Here is a 25492-nt window from a genome sequence, read left to right as displayed (position 1 = left end):
CTGCAGTTCATGGGGTCTCAAAGAGTCAGACACGACTGAGTGACTGAACTGAACTGAACAACAAAGCATGACGTATAGACCACAGAAGACTTACTGGTCAAGCAGGTATAAGACATGCATTTTCTTGCTGGCTTCTACTCTGAAGGTTTCAGTGTTCCATCTGTAAAAGAAGAGGATCAAGGCTCCATAATCTCAAAAACTTCTTAAAGTCTGAAGTTTAATGATTCCTAAAGAAGATTTTATTGTTTTGCATTCTCATTGTAAGATAGGTTGAAGATATAATATTTATATACTTATGTACCTAAATTTATGGGCTTCCCTGGTGGCTCACTGGTAAAGAATCTGCCAGCAATGCAGGTGTCACAGCAGACACAGGTTTGATCTCTGGGTTGGGAAGATCCCCTGGAAGAGGGAATGGCAACCCACTCCAGTATGCTTGCCTGGAGAACCCCGTGGACTGAGAAGCCTGGAGGGCTACAGTCCATGGAGTTGCAAAGAATCAGATACGACTGAAGGAACTTAGTACATACGCATACATAAGTTTTTATATAATATATATAAAATAATTAATATTAACTGGGATACAGGAGTTCTGTCCATGTAGTAACAGATTTTAGAAACTCACAAAAAGAGACCATTTCTAATTTTTCAGGACAAAAAATTTTTTTTTAACCTGGAGTTACTGCAGTAGTTTTACTTAGCAGATAGATTGATTATTAACAAAGTTCCAAAAGTAAATCTTTATGCTTAAAACCCAATAAAACAGAATGTTAATTCAAGACAAAGTGATGACAACAAACCAGCTAGAAGTCATCTAAGGGACAGAGTGAAGATAAAACATTAATCGGTTTATTGGTGCAGAAATGGGATGAAGAAAATTCTACCACTATGCTCCTACATAGAAGAGGGTAACCCAGGAAATTCTTCCTTGCAGTAGAATTCAGGATCAACCATCTGCCCAACTCTCCGTTTTTCCAAGGACTTATCTTCTTCCTTTAGAAGAAAGTGGCCATCAGATGATTATCTCATTAACCTCTGTATAATCCCTCTTTCCGGGGTTAACAGTGAGACTGACAGGATCACAAAGGTTTAAGGTGACACGTCCCCAGGGGACAAAAATGCACTGGTTGCAGAAATTAACTTCCTACTGAAACTTTTACTCATTAAAATTTTTTTATTATTTATTTTTTGCCCCGCCTTGAGGGATATTTGCTTCCAGATTAGGGATCAAATCTGTGACCCGTGAATTGGGAAAGCAGAGTCTTAACCACTGGACTTCCAAGGAAATCCCCACACTTTAACTTAAATAGCCTAAATTCATTACAGTTTCAAAAGAACCACAAGTAATTTGCATTGCAAGCACTTGAAGCACTCTAGAATTGCTTCTGGGACTGAAGGCTGACTGAATTAGTACTAGGGACCACTCTTTAGGATTTACCACGTAGCTCATCAACGAAAATGGGGTGGGTCGGGGCGGCTGTTCACATGTGTTTCTCTGCACTAAACGCTGAAGAAAAATTATGACCAACCTAGACAGCATATTAAAAAACAGAGACATTATCAACGAAGGTCCGTCTAGTCAAAGTTATGGTTTTTCCAGTGGTCATGTATGGATGTGAGAGTTGGACAATAAAGAAAGCTGAGCACAGAAGAATTGACGCTTTTGAACTGTGGTGCTGGAGAAGACTCTTGAGAGTCTTTTGGATTGCAAGGAGATCCAACCAGTCCATCCTAAAGGAAATCAGCCCTGAATATTCATTGGAAGGAATGATGTTGAAGCTGGAATTCCAATACTTTGGCCACCCAATACTTTGGCTGATTCATTTGAAACGACCCTGATGCCTGGAAATATTGAAGGCAGGAGGAGAAGGGGACGACAGAGGATGAGATGGTTGGAAGGCATCACCGACTCAATGGACATGGGTTTGAGTAAACTCTGGGAGTTGGTGATGGACAGGGAGGCCTGGCGTGCTGCAGTCCATGGGGTTGCAGTATCGGACACGATTGAGCGACTGAACAGAACTGAACTGAAACGGTGAAGTGTTCAACTACATCATGTTCAGTTCACTTCAGTTTAGTCGTTCAGTCTTTGCGACCCCATGAATCACGGCACGCCAGGCCTCCCTGTCCATCACCAACTCCCGGAGTTCAACAAATTCATGTCCATCGAGTTGGTGATGCCATCCAGCCATGTCATCCTCTGTCGTCCCCTTCTCCTCCCGCCCCCAATCCCTCCCAGCATCAGAGTCTTTTCCAGTGAGTCAACTCGTCGCATGAGGTGGCCAAAGTATTGCAGTTTCAGCTTTAGCATCAGTCCTTCCAATGAACACCCAGGATTGATCTCCTTTAGAATGGACTGGTTGGATCTCCTTGCAGTCCGAGGGACTCTCAAGAGTCTTCTCCAGCACCAATCGCATAAATAAGCGTAATCAACCTATCCACACTGCAAAATTCATGTATGTAATGGTGATTTTCCCATTGCATGTCGCTTTCTAGCAGCAAGTCAGAGCCTCTGGCCGGATACTGGAAAGCTCCGAGTCCCTTTCCGCTCCGCGAAATACTCCCAGAAGGTGCTCACCACGGTCTCCTGCTGCCCCCTGCCGGGACCCAGCGTCAGGCTAGGAAAGGCTTCGCGCAGCCGCGGGGCAGAGGCGGTTCCAGGCGAGTGACGTCATCGCTGTGCGCGGCCGATCACCGGAAGTTATTTCTCCCCACTTCCGTCCCTCTGTTTCTCGCGAGACTGCAGAGGTGATCGGGAAGGCGTTTTCCCGTGCCCTCTTGTATTCCAGGTTGAGGTTGGTGACTCGCTGCTGCTGTGCTTTTTATTTTTAGAAGCGGGTCTGGGTGGCTGTGATGTGTAACTGAGTCCCATTCCCGCGCAACCCCTGCCTCACCTTCCTTGTCGGAGGACGAGGGACGGAAAAACCCGCGAAATGGAACCGGTAGAAATATCCGTAGAGTTTTTGAGTTCCAGACTCGCGTAGGTTCTCAATATCTCTGAGAGATGCTCAGTATGCTGAAGATTATGCATTTTACGAAACATTATGAACTGTTAAATGAGATTGATCTTTTTTTCCCCTGTATTACGGAGTCCTGACAACATTTTGTCCCCCTTCCTTTATTTTTTCCGTTTCTAGAGACAACTATTTTCCCGCTTTTCTGGAGGAACGCAAAATCCTCTTTCCTTAAGACAGATGAGGTGAGGAATGCATTTCTGTAAAGATCTTCAAACTTAGCTCGTTTTGTCAAAAGACTAACTGGAATGCAGTACCCTGTAAACCAGAAATTACTCATTTCCATCAAAAGCCCCCTTGTCCCGGGAATTGTGGAGCAGCGGGGCACATAAACCCACTTTTATCCCTTGGACCTCACAAGTACAGAGGTTTTCCATGTATATGTTAAGTTTGGTTTTTAACGCTTGTAATAATGGCTTTGGTAATTAAAAACGTCAATTTGAGAGTCAGATGGAAATATTGGTTTTGAAATTTATAGATTGAGTCAGTTGATACTACTTTCATTAGGCTGCTTAGATATTTATTCACCATACTAGGTGTAATAGGACTATTTTAAAGGGAGATTGGGTGCTAAAAGAGTAAAATAACATTGATATTTATCAGGTTTAACTTTTTTTGTGTTGAAACATGAAAAATAACTTACCCTATTTTTATCCCCTCTCTGTGTATGTATGTCCCTCTCCCCTTTTCATGTAAGTGATATTATACTAGCCATACTCTTAATCAATTTGCCCCTCAGAATGCCTAGGACATATTTTTATTGTGTTAGATCTGCCTTCTTTAAAGAGTAGGCTGTGTAATGTTATATTGATGTGTGTTAGTCACTCAGTCTTGTGGGACTCTTTGCGACTTCATGTACTGTAGCCCACCAGACTCCTCTGTCCATGGAATTCTCCAGGCAAGAATACTGGAGTTTGTAGCCATTCCCTTCTCCAGGGGATGTTCCCCACTCAGTGATTGAACCCAGGTCTCCTGCATTGCAGGCATTTTTTTTTTTTTACTGTCTGAGCCACCAGGGAAGCCTCACTGTATTGATGTACCACTGTTTATTAATCATTCTACTCTTGGTGGCCATTTGGGTTCCTTCTTTTTTTACTCCCACAAACTATTACAATGCTCATCTTTTTTTTTTTTTTCCCCTGTGAAGTAACAAATGTGCACTCTTGTCTTTCATTTCCTTTGGATAATCTTCAAGAAGTAGAAATTCTGGGTTGAAAGATACAATAGATGGTACCAAATGCCCTTCCAACAGTGATATTTAGAATTCTTATTTCTTGCTGTGTTTACCAAGTGTTGATGTTAGTTGCCATTGTTTTTAGTTTTAGCTGATCCTGCTGATACTATTGATATTTGGTGGGGTGGGGGGTCCAATTTTTTCATTTATAATATTGTAATCAAAGCCAAATTTTTGTGGCCAGTTCAGTTTTTCCCTGTTTAAATAGAATACTTAATTTTAGGCTCCTTAGTAATGAATTACTGTAAAACAAATGATTCACTTCACCTTGAGGTATTTGTTAAGTTGAAGAGTTGTGGGAAAACACTGTTTGAATGGAATCTTGTACTATGGATAGATTTAGGAGGATGGGCCTTTCTGAAAGACAGAGTGGGTTTAAAAAGGCAGGAAGACAAGAATGGTCAAGGATGTCTAGGACCAGAGACTTAATAGGTAATGGTGTTTCATTGTGAGATTGCAGAATAGAAGAGATAGCTAGAAAGGTCAGTCTGAAGATTTTACCTTCCAGGGGAGAGCTACAGAGGTGTCTAATCAGGGAGTGAGGGACATGACCACATCTTTGTTTCATAAGTGTTCTGTGGGGGGCACTTTTGACTGATGTTAGAGAAACGAGTTAAGTGACTGATAGTCTAAGTGAGAGAATTAATGAAGAGTGGAGAGGATGGATTTCAGAGATACTGAAGAAGCAGGGTCTACATGAATGAATGACTGTGGGTTTGAGGACGAGAAAAAAAAGCAAAGCTTACTTTCACATTTTTTATTGCAAGTAATTACTAGAGTAATGGTGATTTCATTAATTAGAGGAGGACTCGTTTGTTTGGGGGCTGGGAAAGATGCTCAGATTGGTTTTGGACTTGTTAATTTGCGTGAAAGGTATGTCCATGGAGAATGAATTATACACAAAGACAAGTCCACCTATAACAGATCCAGAAGTCTTAATTTCTTTCTCTTTTGTTAAGGTACTTGGCATATACTTTTACTTTCAATTTGTCATCAGAATTTCTTCTGAACTTACTGTGACTCATTCAGCTCTGTTTCTCAAGAGTAGAGTGCGGTCTAAAGCAGTAGTCTTAGACATTTTTGATCATATACAATCTTAATTGTAAAAAGGTCTATAAGTATACCTCCAATATATGTATATTTACTGACTAGTTATATACATGTCTTATGGTACTATTATTAATATATTGTATAATTATGAAACATGTAAAAAGTAGAAATTTTAAAAGGTCAAGACAAATATAAATTGGAGCTTTACTGTTTTCTTCCTGCATCCCATTGGATTGTCTCACACCCACTCTTTGGAAAGCCCTTGTTTTATCTAGAGCTGTCAGTGTTCTGTCCCTTTATCCAGTAGAGGTCACCCTGAGCATCTGGAAGAGAGCAGGTTTTTGAGCTGGGCCAAGTAAAGCCTCATTCTTTAATTAGGAGGGTCTTACTTTTAAGTTTCTGTTTTCATGTATTTTTGGAAGATTATCTAGTTACAGAGTATATGTTATTATGAAGACATGAAGAATGATGAACTTAGGGTATGCTGCTGCTGCTGCTAAGTCACTTCAGTCGTGTCCGACTCTGTGTGACCCCATAGATGGAAGCCCACCAGGCTCCCCCATCCCTGGGATTCTCCAGGCAAGAACACTGGAGTGGGTTGCCATTTCCTTCTCCAGTGTGTGAAAGTGAAAAGTGAAAGTGAAGTCGCTCAGTCGTGTCTGACCCTTAGCGACCCCACAGACTGCAGCCTACCAGGCTCCTCCATCCATGGGATTTTCTAGGCAAGAGTACTGGAGTGGCTTGCCATTGCCTTCTCCGGAACTTAGGGTATAGGGGCAATATAAAACATGTTTTTACTGTTTCCTGTTTACTTTGTGAGTGACCTGCATTTTGTTCGAATGTTACCTGAATCTATACTTTTGGAATATTTTCCTAATTCTTTGAGGATTAATGGATTATCTGAGTTGTAAGAATGTTCCCAGCCAGTAGGCATAATCCAAGTTCTTGTTAAATTGGAGTATTTAAAAGGACAGGCACAGAGGAGCTTTTCTTATATGGATCTTGAAAGCAGCATCTCAAGCCCAGAGATAGTAGCGGTGAGTTGGAGCCATCTATCTCTATTCTTTGTTTGATGCTTAATTAGGAGAGAGGAAGAGAAAAAACCCTCTTTTAAGTAATAAGAGCCCATTGTAAGTAGTTAGAAATTAAGAGCAGTTTGTCACAGCTATATAGTCTGAAAAGGAGAAAGTACTGGTAAAGTATTCTCTACAACACTTTACAAAAAAGTGTTATGTATTGTATGACTCAGACCATAAGTAATTTAGGAGCATAAATCATCTGACAATTTGGATAGCAAGACAAAAGCTTTTCTGTTGCTTTTCTGTTAAAATATTTCCTATAAACAGAGATATTCATTTTAGTAGGGACCTATGATTATTGTCATGTATAAGTTTATACATTTTATGTCCCATTTCTAAATGGTCAGAAAAATGAGTTGTCAAAGTTTTAATTTTTTGATCAAAGTTATGTGTATTGTGAAGCAGATGCAGAGAGCCCTTAGTTAGTTTTTTGTAAAATGACGGTAAGAAGGAGAATGGCAAAAGTAAGTTTTTAAATGTGTACATTTCATTTCTCTGTATAATTGCACATATAGTGGACACTGTGTATGAAATATCCCAACTGGGTTATAATGAAGTGAAAATTGGTTTGGAGTTGTTGGGTTAACCCAACAACCAAGGGAGCATTAGGGTAAATTGAGTGACATGGAGATTAGGATCAGGGCTGTTGACCAGAGATCCATGTAAGATAAGAATTAAGGATGGGTTTAAAGAATGCCTTGAACCTAGAAAAAGGTGTTTAGGGTGGAAATAACATAGTATGAAGTGCTGGTTTTCAGGGCTAGATTTAGAGTTTGATCACCAAAAATTGAGAACAAGAGGCAAAGAAGGCTGGTGTCTGTGGGCCGATGCAAGGCCCCAAATCTGGGAAGTTAGAAGACAAGGCAGAATTGAAAGCATCAGTTAGTGAAAATAAGTCAAAGCGTTGGAAAGCACTTAGATAAAGCAGAGATGGAAAGGGGCAATTGGTTTTGGGTAGCCAACGCAGGCAGGACCAAACAGCAGGTAAAGGCCAGAATAATTCTGGGGTGGTGGTGTTGCTGCATGCTGCTGTTATTTATATTAGGAATAGAAGTGGCCTCTGGCCCACAGATAATCGGAGGTGGTGAGCCAGGGAGTGGGAGTGTGGTGGTGAGATTGTTATCACAGAACCAGGGGAGCTGGATCTCTAGTATTTTCTTACAGAAATGACCACAATACAGGATCATGATATACTCTGTTAGCTGTTTAATATGTTTGTTTGTGTAATACTGTATATGTTGTTTTATACAGCATTCCAAAAGGTTTGGGCTACCTGACCATTATGGCGCCAAGAAACCTCTTGTATGTGAGAAGTAACTGTCTCTTTGGTTCAAGATGTTGGATGATCCGATTTTCAACAGAAATCCTCTTTAAATCAGTTTCACTTAGGCTTTTCAGTAAGAAATGTGATAATGCAGACAGTGACCCTTTGGAAAATGAAGAACTGCTGAATAACTTACTTACCATGGGAGTAGATGTTGACATGGCAAGGAAGCGACAGCCTGGAGTTTTTAACAGGACAGATACTAACGAGCAGGACCTGCAGACATTCCTTCTGTCTAAAGGGGCCAGCAAAGAAGTGATTGCTAGCATCATATCAAGATACCCACGAGCCATGACTCGCACGCCTGAAAGTCTTTCAGATCGATGGGATCTGTGGAGAAGAATTGTGACATCAGACCTTGAAATTGTAAATATTTTGGAACGTTCTCCTGAATCTTTTTTTCGGTCCAGTGACAACCTAAACTTAGAGAATAACATAAAGTTCCTCTACTCAGTTGGATTGACCCATGAATACCTTTGTCGATTGTTGACCAATGCCCCACGTACCTTCTCCAATAGTCTTAATTTGAATAAACAGATGGTTGAATTTTTGCAAGAAGTCTGTTTGTCGTTGGGTCACAATGGTCCCACAGATTTTGTCAGGAAGATAATTTTTAAAAACCCTTTCATCTTAATTCAGAGCACCAAGCGGGTAAAAGCTAATATTGAATTTTTACAGTCCACGTTCCACTTGAACAACGAGGAGCTGCTTAGTCTGATATGTGGTCCAGGAGCTAAAATCCTAGATCTTTCCAGTGACTGTATGAAAAGAAGCTACAGAAATATCAAAGAAAAACTGTTTTCTCTTGGTTGTACTGCAGAAGAGATACGGAAGTTTGTTTTAAGCTATCCAGATGTGATCTTCTTGGGAGAGAAAAAGTTTAATGATAAAATAGACTGCCTCATAGAAGAAAAAATTAACATTTCACAAATAATTGAACATCCTCGGATTTTGGATTCAAGCATAAGTACTTTAAAAAGTCGAATCAAAGAATTGGTAAATGTTGGCTATGACTTGAGTACATCAAACATCAGCCTTCTGTCTTGGAGTCAAAAAAGATATAATGCTAAATTGAAAAAGTTATATATTGAGCAGAACATTGTCCTGGAGAATTAAGCAAAAGTCAGTCTTCTAATGCAGTGATATTTCATTTTGAATTTGGACCTTTCAAAAAGGAGAAATTTGTATTCTTAACCAATATACATATGTAATGTGCCCTTCTATATTTTATTTTAAAGGTTCATAAAAATCCACTGTCAGTATATCCAAGTATATAGTCTTCCCAGCTACCTCTTCTGTAGTTTGAATTATTAATAGTACCACATCCAATTTTATGATATAGGCTTTGGCTATTAATGGTCGTTGCCGAGTGCTATGGCAGGACAATGTGTAGAAAGAAAATGCAAAATAAGCCTTTTTGGCTTCTGTTCCTGTTTAAAAATTGAGAGATTGATTTAGATAGTTCTATTTCTTATCATGGTTTTGAATAGCAACCTATTTCTCCTGTTATTCTGTATGTCTAATTATAGTTCATCTTCAAAATACAGTGTCAGTAGAAATAAGACAACACAGAGGAGGAATTCTTCATCCAAATTCTACATACTACATTTAAATCATTAGTATGCCTCATGGCTCCTCCAGTTTAGGCTAAATTTACTGTGGGTATATCCTGATTTCTTTTAAGATAAGGGCAACTGTGATAGAATAATAGTTAACCCAAAGATTTCAGTGTCTTAATTCCCAGAACCTGTGGATATATTTTGTTATATTACAAAAGAACTTTGCAGATGATTTAAGAACCTTACTTTGAAGTCCTGGGTTGGGGAGGTTATCCTGGATTCTCTGGTTGGACCATATAATCATAAGGGTCCTTGAAAAGTGAAGAGGGAGGTGAAAGGAGAGGTCAGAGTGGTGTGATGGAAGAAGGCCTTGACCCACTTCTACGGGCTTTGAAGGAGGAAGGGGACATGAACCAAGGCGTGCAGGTGGCCTCTGGACAAGGGACAAGGCGAGGAAGCGCTCTTCCCTAGTGGCTCAGAAGGGAGGCAGCCTTGTCAGGACTTTGAGTTTAGCCCAGCGAGACCCTTGTCAAACTTCAGACCTGCAGAACTGGAAGATAATAAACCTGTGTTGTTTTAAGCCACTGAGTTTGTGATAATTTGTTACAGAAACAAACAGACTAATATAACAGTTAAATAGATAATTTAGTGATTCAGGTGAAGAAGTATACCTCTAGTGTCATATCTGCATTTCTTCCTCTTATACTTTGATCTTGGTCCACTTACCTTTCTGGAATGGCCAGTAAGTTACTGTTTGTAAATTCCTGTAAATATATGGATAAAAAGCTAAATGTAAGTCTAAATAAAGGAATGTTTTTGCTTAATGAATGTAGTTTAAAGAAATGATGGTTTTTGTTTATTTGTAATTTGCTGGTGTTTCTACTAATATAAATAAAGAGCCAAAAGTTTCTAGAGGCATTAAAAATGACGTGTATCTGTATCTTGAAAACATTCACAGTCTGCTGCTGCTGCTGCTAAGTCACTTCAGTCGTGTCCGACCCCTAGTGACCCCATGGACTGCAGCCCACCAGGCTCCTCTATCCATGGGATTTTCCAGGCAAGAGTACTGGAGTGGCTTGCCATTGCTTTCTCCTATTCACAGTCTAGTTCTGCATAAATTGAAAGAGAAGGAACCAATTATATGGCTGTAATTACTTTCAGTTGTTTTCCAGAGGCATTTCTTTTCTAGATATGGATTTTGAATTAAGTAACAAAAGATGCTTAACCTTTGAAGCATTTTTTCTTTTATTGAAATGTAGTTGATTTACAGTATTAAGTTTCATGATCATAGAATAATGATTCAATGTTATTTTTTTCAGATTATACTCCATTATAGATACATATGATACACACACACGCACACCAAGATAATGGGTATAATTTCCTGTGTTAAGCCTTATTTTTTATCATTGGTACCTCAAAAAATTTTATCCCCACCAGTGATAGTAACAAAATGCATGTTTTTCCAAGGCCATTTGTATGTAAATGATACTCAACTATTTCCAATAAACTGTTTGATGGCAAACGTGGCATAATTTAGAAAGCATGGACTTTAGAGACATTTCTTTAGAGAAATATATCTGGGCACTATTCCTGATTAGCTCTGTAACTTTGTGTAAATATTTTAATTTTACTGAACCTATTTTCTCATCTCTAAGATGAGAAATGGACCTCCCAGAGTTAAGAATCAGGTGATATAGGGCCTCTAAGGTTTCTTGCACACAATAACTGTTCAGTGGTAGCCAGAATAGTTACAGTAGCATTTTAAAGACATCATTCCCATATTATACAATTCAAAGTATGCAGCTTTTAAAAATATTCATAGTGCTGTGCACAAATCACTGCAGCCTAACTTTAAAATGTGTTTGTGCCCTTTAAAAAGAAATCCTGTGCACATTGGCATTCAATCCCCATTATCCCCCTCCTGCTTTCCTAGCCCTGTTCAGTCGCTCAGTCCTGCCCAGCTTGTCTGTGACCCCATGCACTGAAGCCCGCCAGGCTCCTGTGTCCATGGGATTCCCAGGCAAGAATACTGGAGTGGGTTGCCATTTTCTTCCCAGCCCTAAGCAACCACTGATCTTCTATAAATTGGCCTATTCTGAACATTTCATATAAATGGAATCATACAATATGTGGCCTTTGGTGACTGGCTTCTTTCACTTAACATAGTGTTTCTAAGGTTCATTTTTACACTGTGTATCAGTATTTCATTCTTTGTTGGCAAATAATCTATTATATAGATACAACAGTAGGATTGGGAGTAAATGGTTTAAGTCCTGGGATGGGGAGGTTATCCCTGATTATCTGGGTGGGATCAGAGTAATCAAAGGGGTCCTTAAAAGTGGAAGAGGGATGGGAAAGAGGTGGTCAGAGTGATGTGATGAAAGGACTTGGTGCATTTTTACTGGCTTTGAAGGAAGAAGGGGATGTAAACCCCCTTAAGCCATGAAATTAAAATACGCTTACTCCTTGGAAGGAAAGTTATGAACAACCTAGACAGCATATTAAAAAACAGAGATATTGCTTTGTCAACAAAGGTCTGTCTAGTCAAGGCTATGGTTTTTCCAGCAGTCCTGTATGGATGTGAGAGTTGGACTGTGAAGAAAGCGGAGCGCTGAAGAATTGATGCTTTTGAACTGTGGTGTTGGAGAAGACTCTTGAGAGTCCTTTGGATTGCAAGGAGATCCAACCAGACTATCCTAAAGGAGACCAGTCCTGGGTGTTCATTGGAAGGACTGATGCTGAAGCTGAAACTCCAATACTTTGGCCAACTCATGCGAAGAACTGACTCATTGGAAAAGACCCTGAAGCTGGGAGGGATTGGGGGCAGGAGAAGAATGGGATGATAGAAAATAAGATGGCTGGATGGCATCACCGACTCAGTGGACATGAGTTTGGATAAACTCTGGGAGTTGGTGATGGACAGGGAGGCCTGGCGTGCTGCGGTTCATGGGGTCACAAAGAGTTGGACACAACTGAGTGACTGAACTGAACTGAACTGAAGTCCCTGTTTTCTGACTTGTTAGGGATACTTTCTGAGATATTGAAGTCTAACAAGTTTATAAGAAACTTGAGGGAGGTGGGCAGAGGAAATAAAATTTTATTGGCATCAGCTGGTCGTGAGGATTATATCTAGATTTTGAGAGATGATAGAGCAACAACAGTTGCCAGTGGCCAAAGAGGGTGTGGGATGCACAGAAGTAAAATACAGTACCTATTTGGGGGTTGGGAGAGGGACAACTTCCTTTGTATTCTTTGTAGAAATAAATAGGCAATGCCTGTCAGGCATTATATAAATGTAAGTATTTTATATAAAATACTTAACATATAAGTACACATAAATATATGTATAATTAGTATAAATATATAATATATATATACATGCACATATATTTTTTGAAGTATAGTTGATTTATGATGTTTCTGTTGTACAACGAAGTGATTCAGAATATATACCTTTTCAGATTCTTTTCCATTGTAGTTTATTACAAGATACTGAATATAGTTTCCTGTGCTATACATTTGGATCTTGTTTATCTATTTTTATATAGTAGTTTGAGACATGTCCTATTTTAAGGTTTGAGTCTGGGGAAGAGTCAGTTCTTGTAAAGAAAAGTGAATTATATGCATATCTTAGATGATTGTGGATTCAGTTCCAGATCACTGCAGTGAAGTGAATATTGCAGTTAGGTGTGTCACATGGAATTTCTTGGTTTCCCAGTACCTATGAAAGTTATGTTTATACTATAATCTATTAAGTGTGCAATAGCATGCTGTCTTAAAAAAACAACATAAACCTTAATTCAAAATGCTTAATTGCTAAAAAGTGCTAGCCATCATCTGAGACTACAGCAAGTCAATCTTTTTGCTGGTGGAGGGTCTTCTTTTTTTTTAAGGTTTTTTTGATGTGGACCATTTTTGAAATCTGGGCTTCCTTGGTGGCTCAGCTGGTAAAGAATCTGCCTGCAATGCCGGAGACCTGGGTCAGTCCCTGGGTTGGGAAGATCCCCTGGAGAAGGGAATGGCTATCCACTCCTGTATTCTGGCCTGGGGTTGCAAAGAGTCAGACACAACAGAGTGACTTTCCCTATTGTAAAATCTTAAATTTGTGCAGTATTGTTTTTGTTTTCTGTTCTGGATTTTTGGCCACGAGGCACGTGGGATCTTAGCTTCCCAAGCAGGGATCAAACCCGCACCCGCTGCCTTGGAAGGCGAGGTCTTAACCACTGGACCGCCAGGGGAGTCTCAGAGGATCTTACCTGGATGTTGATGGCTGCTGATGGATCAGAGTGGTGGTTGCTGAAGGTTGGGGTAACTGGAATTTTTAAAAAATAAGACAACAAACATAGAGTTTGGTACATGAATTGACTTTTCATTTCATGATTTCTCTGTTGCATGGAATGCTGTTTGACAGTATTTTACCCACAGTCGAACTGCTTTCAAAATTTAAGTCAGTCTGCTGCTTTATCAACTAAGTTTATGTAACAGACTAAATTCTTTGTTGTCATTTCAACAGCCTTCACAGCATCTTCACAAGAATAGTTTCCATCTCAAGTAGCCACTTTCTTTATACATCCATAAGAAGCAACTTCTCATCCATTAAAATTTTAAGAGATTGCAGCAATTCAGTCATATCTTCAGACTCAACTTCAAATCCTAGTTCTCTATTTCCACCACATCTGCAGTTCCTTCCTCCACTGAAGTCTTGAACCTCAAAGTCATCCATGAGGGTTGGAGTCAGTCTTTTCCAAACTGCTGTTACTGTTGATATTTTGACCTCTTCCCGTGAATCAAAAAGTTTCTTTTTTTCAATTAAAATTTTTTTTTATATTTTATGAAGATTCTTAATATCATCCATTAATACAATGGTGAATCTTTAATATTCTGTAACAAACCATAATAGAAAAGAATATGAAAAAGAATATATATATTCAGCTGTACTGCACTTAAAAGTAATGGTGAATCTTTTCCAGAAAGTTTTTGATTTACTTTGCTCAGATGGATCAGAGGAATCGCTATGTATGGTGGCTTGATCCATGGACTGCATAATGGGTGTTGTGTTAAGCAAGCAAGAAAATAACATTAATTACCTGTGCATCTCTGTCAGAGCTCTTGGGAGACCAAATGCAATGTCAGTGAGCAGTAATATTTTGAAAAGAATCTTTTTTCCTGAGCAGTCGGTCTCAACAGTGGACTTAAAATATTCAGTAAACCATGTTGTAAACAGATGCACTGTCAAGCTTTGTTGTTCCATTTATGAGAGCACAGGCAGGGTTCAGTTCAGTTCAGTCACTCAGTCGTGTCCGACTTTCCGCGACCCCATGAATCACAGCACACAAGGCCTCCCTGTCCATCACCAAATCCCGGAGTTCACTCAAACTCATGTCCACAGAGTCGGTGATGCCATCCAGCCATCTCACTCTCGGTCGTCCCCTTCTCCTCCCGCCCCCAACCTTTCCCAGCATCAGAGTCTTTTCCAGTGAGTCAACTCGTCGCATGCAGTGGCCAAAGTATTGCAGTTTCAGCTTTAGCATCAGTCCTTCCAGTGAACACCCAGGATTGATCTCCCTTAGAATGGATTGGTTGGATCTCCTTGCGGTACAAGGGACTCTCAAGAGTCTTCTCCAACACCACAGTTCAAAAGCATCAAGTCTTCGGCGATCAGCTTTCTTCACAGTCCAACTCTCAGGTAGATTGAGCATAATCCTGAAGAGCCATAGGATCTTTGGAGTGATAAATGAGCTTCAACTTCAAGTCATTACCTGCATGATTCCCTAAACAGAGTCAGCCTGTCCTTTGAAGCTTTGGAGCCAGGCACTGACTTCTCTCTAGCTATGCAAGTCCTAGAATGCATTTCTTCCAATAGAAGGCTGTTCCGTCCATATTGAAAATCTGTTGTTTAGTGCAGTCACCTTCATTAATTATCTCAGCTAGATCTTCTGAGTAACTTGCTGCAACTTCTACATCAGTTCTTGCTGCTTCACTTTGCACTTTTAAAAAGACAGCATTTTTTCCCCTTAAACCTTGTGAGCCAACTTCTGCTAACTTCCAGCTTTTCTTCTGCAGCTTCCTCACCTCTCGCAGCCTTTGTGAGTTAGAACTGAGAGTTAGGGCCTTGCTCTGAACTAGGCTTTGGCCCAAAGGAATGTGGCTGGTTTGACCTTCTATCCAGACCATTAAAACTTTCTTCCTATCAGCAATAAGGCTGTGTCACTTTCTTGTCCATTGTGTATTCACTGGAGTAGTGCATTTAATTGCTTTCAAGAACATTTCCTTTGCATTCACAGCTTAGCTGTTGGTGCAAGAGGCCTAGCATTCAGTCTGTCTCGTGTCTTCCTCTCTAAGCTTTGGATTTAAAGTGAGAGACAGGTTAATCTTTCTTTCATTTGAACACTTAGAGGCCATTGTAGTATTGTTAATTGGCCTAATTTCAGTATTGTTGTGTCTCAGGAAATAAGGAGACCCGAGGAGAGGGAAAGAGAAGGGGAATCAGCTGGTCAGTGGAGTAGTCAGAACATTAACATTTATCAGTTAAGTTCACCACCTAATACGGGCATGAGTCATGGCACTACAAAACAATTACAATAGAACATCAAAGATTACTGTGACAACCTAGAGGAGTGAGACAGGTTAGGAGGAGGGAGGGAGGTTCAAGAGGGAGAGGACATAAGTATGCCTATGGCTGATTCATGTTGATGGACCCTTGTTTGGGGCATTCGTTCCTGTTTGCATTCTTGCATATCGGGAATACTGATTGTCGTTACACTCTGAGCATCAACTGGAGTGTCTGTGGCAGACGTATGCACTTGGGTCCTCATTATTCCCCTGCACATGGGAGTGTGTCTTTACAGACTTGCTCAGCTTCTTCAGAATAACTTTTTCTCCTGACCAAAGCCATATCTGACTGCATTTCATGTAAGCATGATACACTTGACTAAAGCTTGTTAATTTAGCTGAAATGTGATAATGTATTCACAGAATTAAAGTTTAGCTGAGTGTGTATGTTAAAATAATGATAAGTTCTATAGATTATATATTTAATTGATAACTAAAAATAATTACTGTTAAAAAATTAAAACCGAGGCCTAGTCATCCCGAGTGTACTTGTGCACAGAAGCTCATGAACTGCAGGGGGAACTGTAGACAGCCGTTTGGCTTATAGTTTTCTAACATCAGCTATAAGTCTGGCTTGATAATTCAGACTAAGTAAAGACTCCTTTCAATACCAATAAAGTTAGCAGGGGATCATTTCATTTGTAGATTCTGTCAGCTTCAAGCTGGAAGAAATAAGCAGATAGGCTTGTATACAGTTTTTCCCCCTGATAGTTTAATGTTTGTTTCCGTTCCGTTGCTCAGTCGTGTCCGACTCTTTGCGACCCCGTGGACTGTAGCCTACCAGGCTTCTCTGTCCATGGGATTCTCCAGGCAAGAATACTGGAGTGGGTTACCGTTTCCTTCTCCAGGGGATCTTCCCGACCCAGGGATCGAACCCGGGTCTCCCGCATTGGAGGCAGACGCTTTAACCTCTGAGCCACCAGGGAATGTTTGTTTAAAAGGATACAAAAGCTATATTCCTTGAATGGTTACTCTTTCCTCTTGAGCAAATGTTACTGTTCAGTTGTTTCAGGCAGTTCCAAAATGATATGATTAGGACAGTTTGCATCTTAACCTGAGTTTGTAGTTCTCTTCTTGTTTGTTACACAATCTCAGCTCTTAGTATTATGCAGCATGTCTTTGAACTTTTTCAGTTGTACTGCCAGATCCTCTGTTTTTGTTTAATTTTCATCTTTAAACTTGGGGGGTGTTTATTATATGTCTGTATAGAAAACCTCACATAAGGTAGTGTGGTCTCCACATGATTGCAGTTGATATGGTTAGTTAGCTTTCATTCTTTTGGAACTTGAGGATTTTTTTGTTTGTTTGTTTATTTGTTTTTAGTAAAGATTTTAATGATTCCATCTGAAGTGAGGAAATCAGATTTTGTTGTAAGACTGTTATATAACAGGCACATTATTAACCACCCTTGGTTTCTGTGTTGTTGAGAAGACCCTACATATGCAAATGTGTGTGCTCTTGGGTCTCCCAAGCTGTTTTGATGACTTCATTGATAACTCTCATTGGCTGAACAGTTGTAGTTTTGAGGATCAATGTGTAAAAGAATGGTAGAATTGGAAATAAAAGTAAAATACCTTTACATAAAGCACCATATGTACAGTGCATGCCCTACATTTTTATGGTAGCTACGAAAGAGGTCGAAATCTCTGCAGTTAAATGCCGTCTTTCATATCTTTACTGTCTGCATCATGTCTTCAAGTTGAATTCTGGTCCACACTCTGCCTGGCATCTGGAAACTTGACAACAAACTCTAGAACAGAATGGTCATCATACAGGGAAGGCTGCTTTTTCTCTTCCTGCCTCTGCAGCTGGTTAGTACCTATTTAGATAAACTTTGCTTTGTACTCTGCAACTTTCTTCCCTAGAGTCAGTGAACAAAGGAGTCACTTGGGTAATGACTTGACCAACTAGATCCCTCAGAAATCTAAGTTCACCCCCTTCTCCTTTCTTTTCCCAGTTAGACTAATATTTTTATAGTTACCACAATCAAAGTCTCTGCCAAAATTGAGGCCCTTGGTAGCCTAGAAGAGTGCAGTAATAGCTTTGATAGTTCATTGGTTTGTTTATAGAAACAACATTTTTTCCTGATTGCATGCTGCTGCTGCTGCTGCTGAGTCACTTCAGTCGTGTCCGACTCTGTGTGACCCCCTAGACGGAAGCCCACCAGGCTCCCCCGTCCCTGGGATTCTCCAGGCAAGAACACTGGAGTGGGTTGCCATTTCCTTCTCCAATGTGTGAAAGTGAAAAGTGAAAGTGAAGTCGCTCAGTCGTGTCCGACCCTTAGCGATCCCACGGACTGCAGCCTACCAGGCTCCTCCATCCATGGGATTTTCTAGGCAAGAGTACTGGAGTGGCTTGCCATTGCCTTCTCCGCCTGATTGCATACTAATCATATAATTACACAATGTTGGAAAATATAGAAAAACACACAAAGTACCTATAATCCTCATTTGCCAGAGATAGCACTTCTTAATATTTTGGTATATGACTTTCTAGTCTTTTCTTTCTTATGAATATGCATTATTATGTGTGAAAAATAGTCTCCTATAAAATGAATAATTCAACACATTTGCTGAATACTAATTATGTACTGTTGTGTTTGATGCTGTATTATTGTAACTTTTAAACATTCTTATACTATGTGCATTCTCCCTAGTTATATGCCATTTATAATCTGTTTTTAGATAAATTTGATCCTTGACCACCCAGCTCCACTGTGGTTAAAGGAATATGCCATTTGAGAGCAATAGGGAAGAGAACTGGGACTTCCCTTTTGGCTCAGTGGTAAAGAATCTGCCTGCCAATGCAGGAGACATGAGTTCAGTCCCTGGGTCAGGAAGATCCCCTGGAGAAGGAAATGGCAACTCACTCCAGTATTCTTTCCTGGAAAATTCCATGGACAGAGGAGCCTGGTGGGCTACAGTCTGTGGGGTCTGTAGAGTCAGACATAACTGAGCAACTGAGCTTGCACATTCTTCTCTAGGCAATTCTTGGACCCATTTTTTAAACCTCTAACCTTTTCACCTCTAACCAACCCCTACTCTGAAATTTTCTATACACTGCCCCTGAAATAAATTCCTTGACCAACACTGGTAGGCTGAACAGTCCTGGCTCTATCGGTCGTGGGCTTACAGTCCAGCAGAGGAAGAGAGATACACCGTTAAGTGTACAAATAACCAACTATAAATTGAGAAAAGTGAAGGAAACAGAGCTCTCAGATAGAGAATTTAAGATGAGACTTGAATGAGGACACAGTCAAAGAGCCATGCAGAACGTTTCAGACAGGGAACAGTTGCTGTGAAGACCCTGGTAGTTAGTGTGTCTTTGGGACTGAAGGATGCCAGGCACAGTTGGAGAACAGTGAGTGCCTACTGAGTGGCTGTAGAAGACGTGGCAGTGATGGGCAGGCACATGGAGAGGTAGAATCATGGACTGTGTAGGGCCTCAGAGTCCATATGATAGGAAATTTGGATTTTAAGGACAACAAGAAACCACTGAGAGAGAGTAAGCAGGTTAATAATATTTAGAAGTATAATAATATCTACATTTAAAAGTAATTTCTATAGCTTAAAGAGAATCAGTTAGAATGGGACCACTGGAGAAGCATGAAGATTAATAAGAAGGCCATTATAGTAGTTCAGGCAAGAAATGATGGTGACTTGGGAGAAGGTGCTAACCTTCAGTGTGGTGACACTAGATTTAGAAAACGTTGAAGGATGCACTCTGTAGCACCACTATCCAACAGAAATGTAATGTGAACCACAAATATAAGCCAAGTGTATATTTAACAATTTCTTGTGACCATATTAAAAAAGTAAAAGGAAACAGATTAATTTTAATAGTATATTTCATTTAACCCAATATATTAAAAATATCACTTGAACAGAAAATCAATATAAAAGTTATTAGTTGCCTTTCTCTCTTTTGTACTAAGTCTTCAAAATCTGATGTGTATTTTATACTTAGGCACATTTCAGGTTGGTCCAGCCCCATATTCAGTGGCCACGTGTGGCTGACAGCCAATATTGGATAATACAGCTGTGTAGAATTTGGTGGTCCGCTGGATGTAAGGAATTAGGGAGAAGGGGAATTCTAGGATAACCCTATGATTTCTAGTTTGAATGATGGGTATGTGGTAGTACATTTCGAGATGAAACAAGTTGGGGGCAAGAAAGCGTTTAAGATATAAGGAATAAAGACTGCAGCTTTAGACATGATAAACTTGAAATGTATACAGAGACAACCTTGTCACCCCTGTGAATTAGCTGGCAATGACCTGGCTCCTTTTTCCCTGAGTAGGAGAGGCTACATTCTACTACCCTCCCCAAAAGAATGCCAGGATTGTTCAGAGTACTGGCAGACCTGTTTCTTGAGAACCAGGTGCCCCAAATATAGGGCTTGCACCCACAAAACCAAGTGCAACAGTGGAGGCGGGCAGGATTGCTCTGTTGGAGGATATACTCACTGTGTGCAGTTCCTCACTGGCCCAAGCAGGCCTCCCCACAGGATGGCTAGAGGACAAGAGAATCAAGCAACCTGTAGACTTTCTGCCTGTGAATTAGTTCCATTGTGCTCCAAGTAATGCTTACTGGTATTTATGAGAAGCCCTTAACTTGACAAAAAATGCTGGAGGGAACTTCAGGTAGGCATGCCAGATAAGCTATTTGAATATATGAATGGAGGTTGGAAGATAATTAATTTCCTTTTTTGTAGCTTTATTAGAGACAATGGCATACAAATAATATTTAAATCCTTAATAATGGCTTAGAGGAGCAGCAAAGACGAGAGTGTGAGACCCAGGCTGAGGTTCTCCAAATTTTGAGGTTAGATGGGGAAAAAAAAACTAGGGCTGCTTGGAGCCATGGAACCTAGGAGAACAGAATATTTCGAGAAGGTGGCAGTGGTCAGCTGTGGTGATGGTGTGGTCAGAGGTGGAACAGGAGTTCTTCAGAGGTTTCACTATTGTCCTCTGATGATATGCCAGCCTCTACCTTCAAAGCCCTCCACCAGCTGCTTATCCTCTGCTCCTCCTACACCTTTTTGATTTTTGTTTTTGTTTCTCTTTTTGTGCTTTCCCTCATCTCTAGTTCCAGGATGTAGTGCTTTTTATGTCTTTTAACCTTCACTCCTTACCTCAGTTGTTTCATGTGATTTGCTATATTATTGTTTTTCAGTCACTCAGTCGTGTCCGACTGTTTGCTACCCCATGGACTGCAGCAAGCCAGGCTTTCCAGTCCTTCACTATCTCCCTGAGTTAGACTCTTGTCCATTGAGTTGATGATGCCATCCAACCATCTTGTCCTCTGTAGTCCCTTTCTGCTCCTGCCTTCAGTCTTGCCCAGCATCAGGTGGCCAAGATATTGGAGCTTCAGCTTCAGCATCAGTCCTTCCAAAGAATATTCAGGACTGATGTCCTTTAGGATGGACTGGTTGGATCTCCTCATAGTCCAAGGGACTCTCAAGAGTCTTCTCTAGCACCACAGTTTGAAAGCATCAATTCTTCAGAGCTCAGCCTTCTTTATGGTTCAAGTCTCACATCCATACGTGGAAAAACCATAGCTTTGACTGGAGTGACCTTTGTTGGCAAAGTGATATCTCTGCTTTTTAATATGGTGTCTAGGTTGGTCATAGCTTTTCTTCCAAGGAGCAAGCGTCTTTTAATTTCATGGCTGCAGTCACCATCTGCAGTGATTTTGGAGCCCAAGAAAATAAAGTCTGTCGCTGTTTCCATTTTCCCTCATCTATTTGCCATGATGGAGAAGCTCTATACAGTCAACAAAAACAAGACCGGGAGCTGACTGTGGCTCATATCATGTACTCCTTATTGCCAAATTCAGACTTAAAGAAAGTAGGGAAAACCACTAGACCATTCAGGTATGACCTAAATCAAATCCCTTATGACTATACAGTGGAAGTGACAAATAGATTCAAGGGATTATATCTGATAGAGTGCCTGAAGAACTGTGGATGGAGGTTTGTGACATTCTACAGAAGGCAGTGATCAAGACCATCCCCAAGAAACAGAAATGCAAAAAGGCCAAATGGTTGTCTGAGGAGGCCTTACAAACAGCTCTGAAAAGAAGAGACGCGAAAGGCAAAGGAGAAAAGGAAAGATATACCCATTTGAATGCAGAGTTCCAAAGAATAGCAAAGAGAGAGAAGAAAGCCTTCAAGTGACCAATACAAAGAAATAGAGGAAAACAACAGAATGGGAAGACTAGAGATTTCTTCAAGAAAATTAGCGATATCAAGGGAACTTTTCATGCAAAGATGGGCTCAATAAAGGACATAAATGGTATGGACCTAACAGAAGCAGAAGATATTAAGAGGAGCTGACAAAAATACACAGAAGAACTGTATAAAAAAGATCTTCACGACCCAGATAATCAAGATGGTGTGATCACTCACCTAGAGCCAGACATCCTGGAATATGAAGTCAAGTGGGTCTTATGAAGCATCACTACAAACAAAGCTAGTGGAGGTGATGGAATTCCAGTTGAGCTGTTTCAAATCCTAAAAGATGAGGCTGTGAAAGTGCTGCACTCAATATGCCAGCAAATCTGGAAAACACAGAAATGGTCATGGGACTGGAAAAGGTCAGTTTTCATTCCAATCCCAAAGAAAGGCAATGCCAAAGGATGCTCAAACTACCTCACAATTGCACTCATCTCACATGCTAGCACAGTAATGCTCAAAATTCTCCAAGCCAGACTTCAGCAATACATGAACCTTGAACTTGCAAATGTTCAAGCTGGATTAAGAAAAGGCAGAGGAACCAGAGATCAAATTGCCAACATCCACTGGATCATCGAAAAAGCAAGAGAGTTCCAGGAAAACATCTACTTCTGCTTTATTGACTATACCAAAGTCTTGACTGTGTGGATCACAACAAATGGTGGAAAATTCTTCAAGAGATGGAAATACCAGACCATCTGACCTGCCTGCTGAGAAATAGTTAGAACTGGACATGGAACAATAGACTGGTTTCAAATCAGGAAAGGAGTATATCAAGGCTGTATATTGTCACCCTGCTTATTTAATTTATATGCAGAGTACATCTTGTGAAATGCCAGGCTGGATGAAGTACAAGCTGGAATCAAGATTGCTGGGAGAAATATCAATGACCTCAGATATGCAGACAACACTACCCTTATGGCAGAAAGCGAAGAAGAACTAAAGAGCCTCTTGATGAAATTGAAAGAGGAGAGTGAAAAAGTTGGCTTAAAACTCAACATTCAGAAAACTAAGATCATGGCATCTGGTCCCATCACTTCATGACAAATAGATGGGGAAACAGTGGAAAGAGTGTCAGAGTTTATTTTCTTGGGCTCCAAAATCACTGCAGATGGTGACTGCAGCCATGAAATTAAAAGACGTTTGCTCCTTGGAAGAAAAGCTATGATCAACCTATAGAGCTTATTAAAAAGCAGAGACTTTACTTTGTCAACAAAGGTCCATCTAGTCAAAGCTGTGGTTTTTCCAGTAGTCATGTATGGGTGTGAGAGTTGGACTATAGAGAAAGTTGAGCGCTGAAGAATTGATACTTTTGAACTGTGGTGTTGGAGAAGACTCCTGAGCGTCCCTTGGACTGCAAGGAGATCCAACTAGTCCAACCTAAAGGAAATCAGTCCTGAATATTCATTGGAAGGACTGATGCTGAAGTTGAAACTCCAGTATTTTGGCCATCTGATGCAAAGACCTGGCTCATTGGGAAAGACCCTGATGCTGGGGAAGATTGATGGCGGAGGAGAAGGGGATGACAGAGGATGAGATGGTTGGATGGCATCACCGACTCAATGGACGTGAGTTTGAGTAAACTCCAGGAGTTGGTGATGGACAGGCGTGCTGCAGTCCATGGGGTCACAAAAAGTCAGACAGGACTGAATGGCTGAAGTGAACTGAACTGAATTTGCCATGAAGTAGTTGGACCAGATGCTGTGATCATAGTTTTTTGAATGTTGAATTTTAATCCTGCTTTTTCACTCTTCATCAAGAGGTTCTTTAGTTTCTCTTTGCTTTCTGCCATTAGAGTGGTATCATCTGCATATCTGAGGTTATTGATATTTCTCCCGGCAATCTTGATTCCAGCTTGGGCTTCATCCAGTCTGGTATTTGCATGATATACTCCTCATACAAGTTAAATAAGCAGGGTTACAATATATAGCCTTGATATACCCCCTTCCTATGTATTCTTTTGCTCTGTGTTGTGCATCTGTTATACTTATTTGGATACCACTTCTGGATGTCAGATGTTAATTTCAATTCATAAGATATTTATTATAATAATAAGGGTTGACAGTATTAAACAAGAAACTAAGTGCCTGTGCTATTTTTAAGACTAGTGCTCTGCAATAGAACTTTCTGCAACAATGGAAATTGCTCTATCTAGTAGGCACTACTTCAAGTGGCTACTGAGTATTTTAAATGTGGCTCAAGAGACTGAAGAACTGAATTTTATTTAAGAAAACATTTTAATTAATTAAAATATAAATTTTAGTTAGCTATATACGGCTCAGTTCAGTCGCTCAGTCATGTCCAACTCTTTGCGACCCCAAGAATTGCAGCACGCCAGGTCTCCCAGTCCATCACCAACTCCCGGAGTTTGACCATACTCATGTCCATCAAGTCAGTGATGCCATCCAGCCATTTCATCCTTTTCCATCCCCTTCTCTTCCTGCCTTCCATCCCTCCCAACATCAGGGTCTTTTCAAATGAGTCAACTCTTCGCATGAGGTGGCCAAAGTATTGGAGTTTCAGCTTTAGCATCAGTCCTTCTAATGAACACCCAGGACTGATCTCCTTTAGAATGGACTGGTTGGATCTCCTTGCAGTCCCAGCGACTCACAAGAGTCTTCTCCAATACCACAGTTCAAAAGCATCAATTCTTCGGTGATCAGCTTTCTTCACAGTCCAACTCTCACATCCATACATGACCACTGGTAAAACCATAGCCTTAACTAGATGGACCTTTGTTGGCCAAGTAATATCTCTGCTTTTTAATATGCTGTCTAGGTTGGTCATAACTTTCCTTCCAAGGAGTAAGCATCTTTTAATTTCATGGCTGCAATCAGCATCTGCAGTGATTTTGGAGACCAAAAAAATAAAGTCTGACACTGTTTCCATCGTTTCCCCATCTATTTCCCATGAAGTGATGGGACCAGATGCCATGATCTTTATTTTCTGAATGTTGAGCTTCAAGCCAACCTTTTCACTCTCCTCTTTCACTTTCATCAAGAGGCTTTTTAGTTCCTCTTCACTTTCTGCCATAATGGTGGTGTCATCTGCATATCTGAGGTTATTGATGTTTCTCCTGGCAATCTTGATTCTAGCTTGTGCTTCCTCCAGCCCAGCGCTTCTCATGATGTACTCTGAATATACGTTAAATAAGCAGGGTGACAATGTACAGCCTCGATGTACTCCTTTTCTTATTTGGAACCATTCTGTTGTTCCACGTCCAGTTCTAACTATGTATGGCTAGTGTCTACCATGTTGGAGAATGCAACTTTAGGCCATGTGTTCTGCTAATATAGTCTCTCCATTGCAATAGAGAGTTTGGTCATACTATTCTCAGGAATATGTCTGGTAACCTACTTGAAACAACATAAGCAAGCCTGTTT

General features: G+C 40.4%; 1 protein-coding gene across 4 annotated transcripts; it reads left to right on the top strand.

Moving 5' to 3' along the window:
• Window positions 1-2742: 2742 nt before the first annotated feature.
• Window positions 2743-10240, top strand: MTERF1 (mitochondrial transcription termination factor 1). 4 transcript variants are annotated; one of them, XM_055420401.2, is made up of 3 exons: window positions 2747-2795; window positions 3138-3199; window positions 7629-10239. In XM_055420401.2, the coding sequence occupies exons 2-3, from the start codon at window positions 3195-3197 to the stop codon at window positions 8815-8817; spliced, it is 1194 nt and encodes a 397-aa protein (XP_055276376.1). In that variant the 5' UTR covers window positions 2747-2795; window positions 3138-3194; the 3' UTR covers window positions 8818-10239. The 4 variants fall into 4 exon arrangements, with proteins under 4 accessions (XP_055276374.1, XP_055276376.1, XP_088689303.1 ...); XM_088833177.1 differs by having other exon boundaries at window positions 2748-2980; window positions 7629-10240; XM_055420399.2 differs by lacking the exon at window positions 3138-3199 and having other exon boundaries at window positions 2743-2795; window positions 7629-10240.
• The last annotated feature ends 15252 nt before the right edge of the window (window positions 10241-25492 follow it).

The sequence above is a fragment of the Moschus berezovskii genome, chromosome 3 (assembly GCF_049115385.1).
Source record: "Moschus berezovskii isolate FMDL1 chromosome 3, NW_MosBer_1.0, whole genome shotgun sequence".
Lineage (NCBI taxonomy): Eukaryota > Metazoa > Chordata > Mammalia > Artiodactyla > Moschidae > Moschus > Moschus berezovskii.
Note: the sequence above shows the minus strand (reverse complement) of the source record. Positions and strands in the feature narration are given on the sequence as shown.